This window comes from Cebidichthys violaceus, unplaced genomic scaffold, assembly GCF_023349555.1.
Source record: "Cebidichthys violaceus isolate CVI_PGR_0920_01 unplaced genomic scaffold, fCebVio1.0.p SCAF_2, whole genome shotgun sequence".
Classification (NCBI taxonomy): Eukaryota; Metazoa; Chordata; class Actinopteri; order Perciformes; family Stichaeidae; genus Cebidichthys; species Cebidichthys violaceus.
This window is the reverse complement of record NW_027176372.1, coordinates 13,598,320-13,610,977: the sequence shown is the minus strand read 5'-3', so window position 1 is coordinate 13,610,977 and position 12,658 is coordinate 13,598,320. Positions and strand designations below refer to the sequence as shown.

Genomic DNA, 12,658 nt, shown 5'->3' with positions numbered 1-12,658 from the left:
CTGTCAGCAGGAACCACAGAGATCAATATGCAGACATACCCATGAAAATCCTCCCCAAGTAGCTCTTCATTCGCACTGCGCTTATCCAAGAATTCAGCTTGAGTGTCGGGTTTGTTATTCTCTGAACACATGCGATTTAGCAACAGCAGTCAGTACATTTTCCCATTTCCTGTCGGGAGTATGCTGAACCACTATCTCTCTTCTCTGTCTATTCTGAATCAGTGGAGCATCTCACACACACACACACACACACACACACACACACACACACACACACACACACACACACACACACACACACACACACACACACACACATCTACCTAACAGCCTTTGAAGGCCATCACTGTGATGAGAATTGAAAAAACGTGCAACCATAATCCAGCCGTTGCAGAAGGTCAAACTAATTTATTTGATGTAGTCATTTTGTCCATTTTTCTCAGGATCAATGAGCTATTGTCTGGATGCGATTATGATGAAACTGACAGTAGAAATCCAGGGTCACATGCTGATGTGCAGGGATTTTAGAGTCGGATTCTGGCGCTACATAGCATATTCTTTCCTGCATATTCCAGTGAAGGGAACTGCAAATGGAGCTTGAGACTATGTGTCATTGACTCATCTCATTGGCAGGAAACATTGCCATATTACCTCCAGATCCTGCGGTGGCCCGCGTAACCAGAGTGGTCCGAGCCAGATTGTTGACGACAAGGCTCTAAGTGCTGCAAGCCAGCTGGAGACTGCGAGGTCTTCAGGGAAATCAGTGCCAGATCGCTAGGAGATGGGCAAAATTGGCCTATTAGTCAGAGAGAGGACTGTGTGGTGGACTACACATGACGGAAGAGAGAGAAAAGGGAGAGACGCACCAGAGCATAAATGGCAGACAGCCTGTTGCAGGTCTCTCTGACTCATCAATGCTCTTTATTGGTGTGTTTGCACTTTTGACTATAGGATGTGTCATCTGATGTACCTCAACCTGAAAACATGCTTTCCCAAAGCCAGTAAATGGACCTTGAGTTTCGATTGTTTGGTCTAAAGTTATTTCTTCAGTTTGACCAATGCGCAGGTCAACTAAAAGTCATTTCTGTAAACTGATCACTTGTTGAAGATGTTCTCGTAGCCTAGTAAAAAATATATATTAGAATTACCCCTCAGCTCAATTTTCCTCCTTGAAAAGAATCTCTGAATATGCAAATATTGATTTTTTTTCCAAAGTAACGAAACTGCTGAACACAAGATGTCCTCTACTTCACTGAAGGTCTGCACGTCACACTTGAATAAGTTGAATATAGGCCCTCTTCACAGCAGCCATTTTGACATGTCATTGCAGAGTCAACACAGGTGTAATTGATCATATTAATTATGTCTCTGTTAGGACCTGGTATTGTGTATGTTGGCTCACTGGAATGAGTGGGACCATTAATTGTATCAATAACACCTGTGTTTACCCACTATGACATGTCATATGGCAGCTGTGAAAAGAGCCTATTGGACCACAATTGGCCTCCAAACCAGTTGTAATGACACCAATCATACATACACGTGTTTAACTCAGAGTTAAAGGCGAGCACAGATACACTTCTTCCCTTCAGCAGACGAGTATGAAAACAGGCCTTTGGCATCAAACTCTGCACATGCATAATTCTGCACAGAAAAGGTCAAACATCCAAGTGAAGTGGCACATTTTGAGTGTGTGTGTGTGTGTGTGTGTGTGTGTGGGGGGGGGGGGGGGGGGACGTTAACTAGAATAATAACAGTTAATGTAGAATACCAGCAAACTGAGCAGAATCCATCGTTGAGGTTCTGGAGGAGAAAAACAAACTCCTTTTGTGCTTTCACTAGATGTCACTGTTATCCCATCCTTCGTTGAGACACAGACCACACGGATTTCTGAGTGTTGCCAAAAATAAATCCATCAAAATTAAATGCAAACCCAGTTCTAAGTCAGAGGCTTGGTTTTAATGAGACTCCCGCTTAATAAGAATTGGGCAGTTTGATTATTTTGTTCTCAGTTCACTGTTTATTCAGTCCAAGAAAAATATATAAATGGATGTTGGCACTACAGGTTTGGTTGCTGTTATATCGTCCCATTGGTGGTAGGGTTATTTTTAGAATGTATGAATAAATAAATTACAGGACAAACTCCAAAGTGAGACTCCCTTTAAATGGATTCTATGGCCTTATGCATTCATTTAAGACCGCTATTTCAACTAAGCTGTCAGGAAAATGGTCAGACTTCATCAGCCATGCACCCTTTAAGCATATACAGTAAAGGACCTTTACTGGTTTACCTCACCAATTTACACTGGTGTAGGAGCACAGGATACTCTGACCTGGATCACAGCAGAGGCGCGTCACCGCGCGTGGGCGTGGCTAACCGGAGCGAATAACGCTGTATCCTCCGTTACGTTGCAGCAGAGTTGCTGTCTGACACGAGAGGAGCGGAGGGACTGAACAGTTGACCACCTCGCGCAAATTCGGAACCGCAAGTGATGGAAATCTCGGAGGTCGTTTTATTCACCTTCCTCTTCTCTCACTACTTCGGCACCGTCCTCTTCATCTCGTGGCTGTACGTCAGCGGGACCCCCACAGACATCACCAACTATGGATTGCCTAATTGAAGTTGGGCCACCTGATCCTGTTTGCGCCAGGACAACCGAACGAAATTAGAGCAAGAGAGAAGTCGTTATGGTTAGTTGTGCAAATCGTGCATTTCCTGCTCAGAGAACTGGTGTCAAAAGCGGAATTTCAATCTCAGGAAATCCCATCTGTTTGCGCGTAAAGGACGTGGACATAACGGCTCCATTCAATGCTGCCTGAACTACTCTGCGCTATGCTTTAGTGATTATTGGAAAGAATCCGTAGTTTAGAACAGTGGGTCTTTTTGTGAGACTGTTTTGTTTCTGCCTGCTCTGAAGTGAGAGTGGCGGCCAGCTTTTATTGCGCGCATACCAATTGTGCGCTGCAGATTAGCCGCTCCGTTACCACGGGCGACCCACCGCGGCAGGACCTAAAATCTTTGACAAGCCTCACCGAACCCACTGTGAAAAGGTTCCACTGAAAATCCTATTTTAACCCCTGTTTTTTGAACTTTCACTACAACCGAGAGAGTTTTTAAAGCTGCAGTCAAGTGCACCTGTGAGGCAGGAGTAAACCATGGCTTTACCAGATAGTTGCATATCTGGGGAGGAGGTACCCTTCCCAGAGATTATAGAGCTCAATGTCGGTGGCCAGGTGTACATAACCCGCTTTTCTACCCTCACAAGTGTGCCAGACTCCCTGCTATGGGAGATGTTCAGTAGAAAGTCAGCCAAAGGACTGGCCAGGGACACCAAGGGTCGCTTCTTTGTGGACCGTGATGGTTTCCTGTTCCGTTACATCCTGGACTACATGCGGGACCAGCAGCTGGTTCTCCCAGACCACTTCCCTGAGCGCGGGCGACTGCAAAGGGAGGCTGAATTCTTCAACCTGCCAGAGCTTGTCAAGCTACTGGCGCCCAAAATCAGCAAGCAGAACTCCCTCGGCGAAGAGGGATGTCAGAGCGACCCAGAGGACTCCTCACCCGGGATTGACACGGCCCGTAACCTCGGCTCCCTGGGCGCAGCAGCCGCTGCCTGTGCCAGCCTGGTGCCCGGTGCCATGGACGGCAAGCGGTCCGGGTTCATCACCATTGGCTACCGAGGCTCATACACCCTGGGTCGTGACAGCCAAACCGATGCCAAATTCCGCCGGGTGGCACGGATCATGGTGTGTGGGAAGACCTCTCTGGCCAAAGAAGTGTTTGGGGAGACCCTGAACGAGAGCCGTGACCCAGACCGCCCCCCTGAGCGCTACACGTCCCGCTACTATCTCAAGTTCACCTTTCTGGAGCAGGCTTTTGACAAGCTGGCTGACGCAGGCTTCCACATGGTGGCCTGTAATTCCACAGGGACCTGCGCCTTTGCCCATGAGCAGACGGACGACAAGATCTGGACCAGCTACACTGAATATGTGTTCTACCGTGAGTGAGACTATCGGCTTTGTTCCCCTGGTCCCCCACCCTGTCTTCAAGTGCCCTCCCCCCTCCTCCTCCTCCAGCCTCCAGCCATCCTGTCCTCTCTCTGATGGCTCCTGCACCAGTAGATGTACCATAGATGTTGTGCCCTTCCATCTCTCTCTGCAGCCTCTCCAGCTTGTATCCAATGAACAGTACCCAGCAGCTCTGACTCTTCATACCTTCTCTGCAGGTTCGAATCTGTAGCCCCCGCCCCCCCTCGACTCCAGATCCTTTCCCCCCTCATCCTCAGGTCCAGCTTTTGCCCTTGCTTAAACCGCCACTCCATCTAGTTGTAGTTCCCAGGTCCTCGACCACAGCAACCCCACAGCCTGTCCTGCAGAGACTGATACCTTCTATGTACTTTCCTCCTTTTGTACTCTATATATTGCATCTGCCTTGGTGAAGCACAATACTGTATCCAAGAGCTAATTTTATTAAAGAAGCACCCTGGTGTGTCTACATGACTATTAAAGCAGTCACGAGGGCATAAGGTAAAGGGCTTTAAAGAGTGGCCGTGATGTTCAGTGCTATACTTTGCCTGCTCACCCGAGCAGATCGGACTCTCTCTCCTGCTCCTCTGAACTAAATGACCAAATAATTGGACATCTTATCAGCCTTGAGGGACGCGAGCAGCCCAAGCACAAGAAAGAAGTGTAACACAAAAATCTAATTTCCCTAATTTTTTCTTAAATGTGTTCAGTACCATGCGGTTGTGAACGTGCCATACAGTAGTTTCTACAGTACAGTAGTAATCTGTTCAGCTGTTGTTGTGAGTGAATGAGGTTTATGATGAGACAGCCACATGGACAGGGAGGAAAATGTATTGAGCTTTTTTTTTTGAAAGAGATAAGTAGATTGTAGGGAGTTTTACTTTTCAAAAATACACTGATCGTGGGGCAGATGAACAAGCCGCAGGCTTTGATAAACAACGATGGAATCTCAAATGTCACAAGATGTAGAAAGAAAGAAAAAAAAAAAGGTTGCCGGATGAGGTGTGTGTGTATTGATTGTGCAATAGAGCTTTCAGTATTTTAATAACTCTCACTGGGAGGGCCGAGCAGATGTTGTTACATCACTCACAGCCCACTGCTCTATTTCTTTCGCTCATTGTGCTTCTTTGACATTTCTTTGCTCAATTAACTATTTAAGAGCATTTTCATAGCGAAGCGCTTCTTGAGACAGGCTTACACCATGACTACATGTTGTTTCCCCCCGTCCGCAAAAAAAATGTGGTAGTCACCTTAGCGGATCACGTTTTGAGTGTTCTGTAAACAATAATGTTATTCTTAATACTCAGTTTGGTATTAGTTTAAGCTGTTGCATATTTGATGATAGCTGTCACTTACTGTAAGTGAATACCCACAAGAAAGGGTAGGATTACGCTGTAGCCAGCCAAGCCCAATGTTTCTTTACTACTGTAGCAAGGGCACTGTGAGGGCAGTTTATGGCAAGCAGGTATGACTTCAGTTTTAAAGGAGCGAGTTACGATAGAGGGTCGTCTCCAGATACAGCCTCAGGACAGGCCTGCACATCATATAGCCTACCTCAGACTAAAATACAAACTGAAGGCACATAAGATCCAGCTGAGGACGTGAAATTGCAGACAGAGTTAGTGAAATATCCCAAACGTAGATGCTGTAACAAGATTACGAAGAAGAGGTGGAATTTGAGAAACAGCCGTCGAGGCAGCATAGTGCAGGGTTTCTCCTAAGCTGTCATGTTGTTGTCCTGGCAGGACGTCTGACAGTGACAATAAATGTATTCTGAAATGTCTAGAAATGGCAATGTTGTGTTTTCAGTGTGATGAAGTGCTGTTGACATCTGAGTCAATATGTTAGAGCTGCTGCAGTGTGTCGCTGCAGCCGTAGACCACTGAAATTAAAAGTGTTCAGCGAAAAAGCAAAATTGATTTGTCAAATAAAAGATGTTTTCTTTCTATTCGGGTTGTATTTTCCATTCATGACAAGATGTTTTCTCAGTATTGAATGACATTTAGTACAAACCAAGGAAGAAAGTGGCACATGTCTTCATCATGCTGCAGTTTATTTTTTAATTTTCAGCAACAATACAACTCAATCACAAGTAAACCAATTTAAATTTAAATCTCACCATTCCCCATTCAAGGAAATGTCCTTGGACACAAACTCTGCTTATATTAAGTGTTCAACACTCTACCCTCAGGCACCATCTCTCTCTCTCTCTCTCGCTCTCTCTCTCTCTCTCTCTCTCTCTCTCTCTCTCTCTCTCTCTCTCTCTCTCTCTCTCTCTCCCATCTGCTTTCCCCCTATTTCTCTACATTTTTGTTCCTCCCCCCTCAGCCTAGTCTTATATTTTTCCGGTAGTTGACCAGAAATACAGAGCAAAAATAGAAATGAGGACATGCATACGTAAGAATGCAGCCTATTTTAAAGCAGCTTACAAAACACTTATTGTGTTGCCAGTAATTGACCCAATTATTTACAGTAAAAACAAATCTTGTGAAATACAGTAGTTGTCTAGGCTTCATAAAATTTGCTTGGTTTATGTCTGTTGTCATTGAAAAAAACTGCATTTTTATCGACACAAAAGTTGGCATAATTTACACGAACAACAACCAGGGTTATGTTTATGTAGGTGAGGCATTCTTATGAAAGTGTTCTACCAAGGGATTATCAAATGCTAATTAGCTTAGTATGAGACCTCTAAACCTGATCTCAGTCTGCCCTAGATAATAACAGAGCAGATGAGCTTCACAAAAACTGTTGAAAGATTTATGTGGCTTCCCTTCTGGAAAAACAGATGATTTTTTTGTTGCGGTCTGGAATGCATGACGAATCCCCGGAGACAATACCGCGGCTGCAGTGTCTCTTCAGTCCAAACAAACACAGTCACAGACAAAGTTCCTCAGTCACTGTCCTCCAGCACACCGATGCAACTCGGGAGCGCAAAGGTCAGTCATTAGCACAAGCACGGAGAGACACGCCTCGTGTGTGAAATTTCAGCCATCGGTGTCCTAAACCGCTCTCACTCTTTACCTCCATGAGTCGCCGGAAGACTCGACATTCACAGTAGATGTGTGACAAACAGCAGCGAGCTCCACAGGCCAGGCTGTGATGAAATGCTGCTGCATGTTTTTTTCCTCATTTTTTTAAAAGCTCTGTTGTGAAACTTGTGGCTGAAAAGTGACCAGTGGTGTCCCTGTTCTATCCAGAGTCTTACAATAAAGATATTTTACCATGAAATTTTGCTTCTCTGTCTTTTGGAAAAAAAATCCAAATAGCAGACTGCATTACTTGTTCACCACACAGCACACAATCAATTTAAGGTTTGAAGTTAATATTTCTCAGTGAGCTTGTGCAATACATTATTAAACTCTTGCCATGAAAGTGCAAAGCAAAAAAGAAATGCGCCCTGAGAGTACAAGGCTGTTCTCTCTACCTTGAGGCAGTGATTTGACCCATGTCGTGTTCCTGTGGTGCTATTGTCACTCTACATGGCACGCCTTTGCTTGGTCTGCTTTTCGTCTCTTGGAATGATCCTCTTGTCTCATAGCCAGCTGGGTCATCACTTCCCCTTCTTTGGAAAAAGAAAGGGGGAGAGCAGAGGAGAACAGGAACGGATGTACGTCAAAGGAATAAAGGGATCGGAAAAATGGGGCAAGGAAGCAGAGAGACAGTGAGACAGATAACCAGGTAGAAGTTAGATGAGGGTGGGAGAGTATTTAACCGGGAATGATTATGATCTTCCCATCTTATCTGACTTCCTGAGCAACATGAAACGTCCTGTTATTCGGAGAGGTACTAGACCATCCTGACAAACAAAGCCCTCACTGGGCCGTGCTGTAATGTGTTCCTCTGTGGCCGGTGTGCTCTGTCAACACTCACAGAGAGATTTAGTGAAACCAGACAGATATAGATCCATAGGATTACTCCGTGTGTTTGGGATTAATAATGAGTATGATTACATCAAAAGAAAGGTGGGGAAATTTATATTTTCCAACAGAAAAAAAAATGCATCCTCATATATTTAGGTGAATCACGAGTTGTGCCTTTAAATTGACTAAAAACAGCCCAGGTTCCCAGACTGCATCCTCTTTTAAGAATAAATAGTATGAGTTAGAGTGACAGGACAGAGCGCCACAATGAGTCATTTTCGAAACATCTTAGACTGGGTGTACTATCAGATGCTGCTGTTCTGTTCATTCAGCTGCAACCATCTGTGGCTCTGCCCTTGTCTGTGTCTTCTCTGCCCCGATTCCTTGTCGACTTTTGGATCCGTGTGTCATTATATTTTGGCTCTGGTTTTTTTTTTTGTGCTGGTGTTTGTGCTTACGTGGATTTTTGGCTTGGGTGAGTGTTGTGAGCATTGGGTTGGTCAGAGCTGGGTTGTTACAGGGGGCAAGCAGGGGCAATGAACTAGGTGCACTCTCTGTCTCGCAAATATGCTGAGCAGGCAGTAGGCCTCTCTAAACACAGACGTACACATGCACAGAGGGAGGGAAGTTGCTAGGAGATGTGCACCAGCCCTCCTGTGTGAGGCTAATGACTCGGAGCTGTGAGATTTTAGATCTAATTGACTGCCTTCTTTTCACTCTTCTTTGTGATCAGTTAAAAAGGCATTAGCAGGCAAACAAGTCTTTTGCATTCCTCACGCTCTCTCGACAGCAATAAACAGGAGAAGTCCACGCTTGTGTGGAAAAGCATCATTGCTGCTAATTACCTGGGAGTAGCATCGGCCAATAAGAGCATGTAATGGGTAACTGGAGTGAGCATGCAGCAGCCTCAGGGCCTCAGCTTTCTCCATCAGTATGTGACATAATGCGTGTGTGTCTGTGCGTGTGTGTGCATGTTATGTGCGAAAGTAAGCAGAGAGCTTTGCATGCTTATTGTTCATTTATATTTACACAAATGGGCGCTCGAGCCCTACTGTGTTTGTGTTTGTCCTTGACGACAACACGGTTCGCCCACGATGCCATGTAAGCCCACATGCACAGAGTACAGTAGAGCTGGCTCAGGGCATCTTTAACTCATTGTGCGTTGGGTTATTAATAGTGAGCCAGCCATGGAGTCAGATGTGTACCGTCAATGCACCGCTCTATCCTCCAGCACGGGCACACATGCTGCGCCGCCCCTCCTCCTCCACCTCTTCACACGTCTCCTGCGAAGAGAAGCTATCACTAAACATATTGGCCCACGAACTCCATCATGCAAGGTCAGGGGGTGGCCATACCCAAGGGGGGAGACGGAGCTGGAAGCTTACAAGGGACGCGACCTAGCAGCTGAAAAGGAGCAGATCAGGTTACTAGTAATTTACAGTACTGTGTCTCTGCATCTGTAACTCTATCTGTCTCTCTCCATGTAGCCTCTTTATTATTCTCTTTGACTTCACAATCTTTTCTTTTCTCTTTTAAGCTCCAAGACACAGAAAGAATAAGTGACAGAGGAAAGCATGAGGGATGTGTGGAAATACAAAGTAGCAGTAGGATGGGAATGAGGGAGCATGAAATTAGTTGAAGGGAGTGAGTCAGAGTTTCAGAAGCAAGTTGTAGGATTAAATGGGAAAGCAACTAAAGGAGGAGAACTCAAGTGGCAAAGTTCCACAGACAGTACCATAGAGACCGTGTATTTTTGAGGAAGAGCTAAAGGAGAGAGTCAGGGGCAGTTTAAAAGGAAAAGAGGGTAAGAGGAGAGAGAAAAAGAGAAATGCCAAATTGGGCAAAGTGAAGTGGAAGTTGTAGCAATAACTGACTTAAGAAACAGGTGGAAGACAGTTGAACTTCCTGGGCTAAACTCAGAAATAAAAGTGTTTACTAGAACCATAGAGGGGTCTTCTGCTTGTCCCCATATGAACCCCTTTTGGTTCCCAATAGAGCCCATTGTAAAGGTTTCCCAATCCTTCTAATGATTACACTTGGAACCCTCTCAAGAGGTTCTATCCACAACCTTTCCAACCTCTAAGGGTGCCATAAAGAACTTACTGAAGGCCTTCTATAAAGAACCCTTTTATATTCCAAGGGTTTCATCTAAAATCCATCCAAGGTGTTCTACTGAGAACCGTTTTATTTGTCAGGGGATTCATCTAGGTCGGGGTGCCCTAAAGCCACAGCCTCCATGTGAAGCGACCATAGACTGTATATAATCATTTTGGCTGTCGCCATCTTGTTTTTTTGCAGAAGTGACAGGAGAGGGTGGAGCTAAACACAACCAAATGCTAACAAGACATTTTTAGGCAACTAAAATGTTACAATTAACTGCCATGAACTGAAAACACCCTGTGAAAGGGTTAAAGTTGTAAGAAGAAAACACGAACAACTACCTCATGGTAGTGACCTGTCAATCACAAGGTAGCCACGTCCTAAAGCACAACCTGCTTTATCGTCTATTAGACTCTAAATGGCACCATATTTTACTGAATGAACATCATGCTGTATTGAATAAGACTTGAAACTAGAGATTGAGACCATAAACTTATGTTTACAATGTTTACTGAGGTAATAAATCACGTGAGAAGTAGAGTCATTTTCTCATAGACATCAATACAATCAGCCATCTTTTTTTGCAACCAGAAGAGGCTATTAGAAAGAATGCAAGGTTTAAGGCACCTCTGCATTGGCTTAACTTTTCAGGCCTGGAGGTTGCTGCCTGGAAGCGACACATCCATAAAAGTAAAAGTGCTCAGTCTAGAGATGTACTGAAGAGGTCCTGCTAAAACAGATTGTGATGCAAATTATATATTTTAAGGGGAATGTAAATTATGAATTACTTGTTTTATGCTATTGTTTAAGGGTTGCTATTTGACCCCCTCTAACAGTTTTTACTAGAGAATATATATTTATGTCGTTTTAATCTATTTAAACATATCCTATGTTTTGGTAATGAGAGGATTGGTGCCCTGTATGTTCATATGTATAAATCAATTTAGCCTTAGATCTTGGTGCTTTTATGTATTTGTGCCCAGGGCCTATTGTCTCATAATCTGTTTATATCTTATGCTAAAGTTTCTTTCTTTGCAAATGAGACAAATTACTCCAACCTGATGAGTTTTAATTGCATGCCATCAGTCACTGACGGAGGGACAAAATATGCTGAAGAGATTTGAAATATAATTTTGGAATGGAAGGTTTGACGTCTACTAGTTACAACAAATTAACAAAGCCTTCCACTTCATGTATTTAATGATAGAGTTACTTATGACAGGTACACAGTACATCAGTGTGACGAAAACAATGTGACAGAGCTGTGAGCAGCCACTACGTCTCTGTTGATTGAATGTGTCTTGCTTTCAGCAGTGAGTTGTCAATGTGTCTGTCAACTCTGTTTATAGGACAGCATTCACCTCGGCCATCTGGAGACTTGGGCTCTAATCTACCCCTCTAATTATCAGTAATCTGGACAGGCAGGCTTGTCCTTGGTGCTGCAGTCCTGAGCAGGGTTGGACCCATGGCTGAAACCCTGCAGGAGAGGAGAAACAGGTGGCAGGGGGGGCTGCAGGCTCTGCAGGGGCTGAGGGGTGCCAGGGTGGGCTTTAGGGTGCTTAGTGAGGCTGGTAATGTGCTGTGGTTGAAGCTCAGGGTGTTTAAAGCAGGGGAAGATAAAGAGGAGGCAAGTGGAGCAGGCGAATCAGCAGGACAAGTTGTAGATTTGTGCAAGTCTGCAAAAGTAAAAATCATATAATGGAGTTTTCCACACCCAAAATAATTGAAAACCATATTTACTGGTTAGTTATTGATGACTTGGTTTCTTCTTTCTTTCCTCTAACCTCTACTCCCTTTTTTTGTTATTCACACTGTGCAGCAGCTCCCCTCCGGTCTCCAGCTGTTTATGCCACGCATTTCCTCTACATTATGTAGATTGACAGATATGTAATTGCTCAGAGACTTGTGTGCATGCTCCAGTGATTTTGACTGTGCTTCTGCTTTTAGTCAGAAGAATGTAGTGTTCCCATGTCTGATTACGCCCCTGTTTGCTTTGATGGCAGAAGACAATGACTGAGAAGGCAGTAGGTGGTGAGGCCCACTCTGTCATTAGGCGCCGTTTCACAAAGCAGATGTTGGATATCTGAGCTGAATACTAGGTCATTAGATATAAAACATGCAGTAATTGCTGAAACTATGTAGTGTGAGCTCCCTCTGGAACAGCAGGATAGAGCCATATGTACAAATTCAAACTCTCAGGCTCCTCTCAGTCTGAGAGACATTACTATGCATTCGTGTAGCTCTGGCTCCTGCACAACACTGTGGCGTTACCATGGAGATGATGCTGTCCTCTTGTTTGCCAGTCTCCCCATCCCTGGGTCACAACACCTGTCAGTGGCTGCAATGAATTTGAAAAAGTACCCACAGGCCGAATGACCTGGTCATACTCAAGGCAACACAGAAGCAGCTGATGGGCTTTAGCCTACATTTTATACATTGGTAAGTATTAAAGTCTACTGAGATTACCCTGTGTTCCTTGCACTATTTGAGTAAGGAAATATAAACTACAATCATACTGCAACTATTTTTCAAAAGAGGTTTAAACCGTCATATTTGTGATAGCTATTACCTCCAGCAATTTAAGACATTTATCACTTTGCAACACTGATCATTTGAGAGGACACATCATGCTGTAAAAGGAATACTTTAATGTTTTGGGAAACACACGT

At 44.4% G+C, this 12,658-nt stretch overlaps 1 protein-coding gene across 1 annotated transcript; it reads left to right on the top strand.

Moving 5' to 3' along the window:
* Positions 1–2,431: 2,431 nt before the first annotated feature.
* kctd12b (potassium channel tetramerisation domain containing 12b) lies at positions 2,432–5,974 on the top strand. Its single transcript, XM_068714547.1, has one exon. It carries the CDS (start codon positions 3,157–3,159, stop codon positions 4,006–4,008), a length of 852 nt encoding a protein of 283 aa, XP_068570648.1. The 5' UTR covers positions 2,432–3,156; the 3' UTR covers positions 4,009–5,974.
* The last annotated feature ends 6,684 nt before the right edge of the window (positions 5,975–12,658 follow it).

Excerpts from the sequence above, each read along its gene's own strand:
- kctd12b (XM_068714547.1), top strand. The coding sequence starts at position 3,157 with ATGGCTTTACCAGATAGTTGCATATCTGGGGAGGAGGTACCCTTCCCA.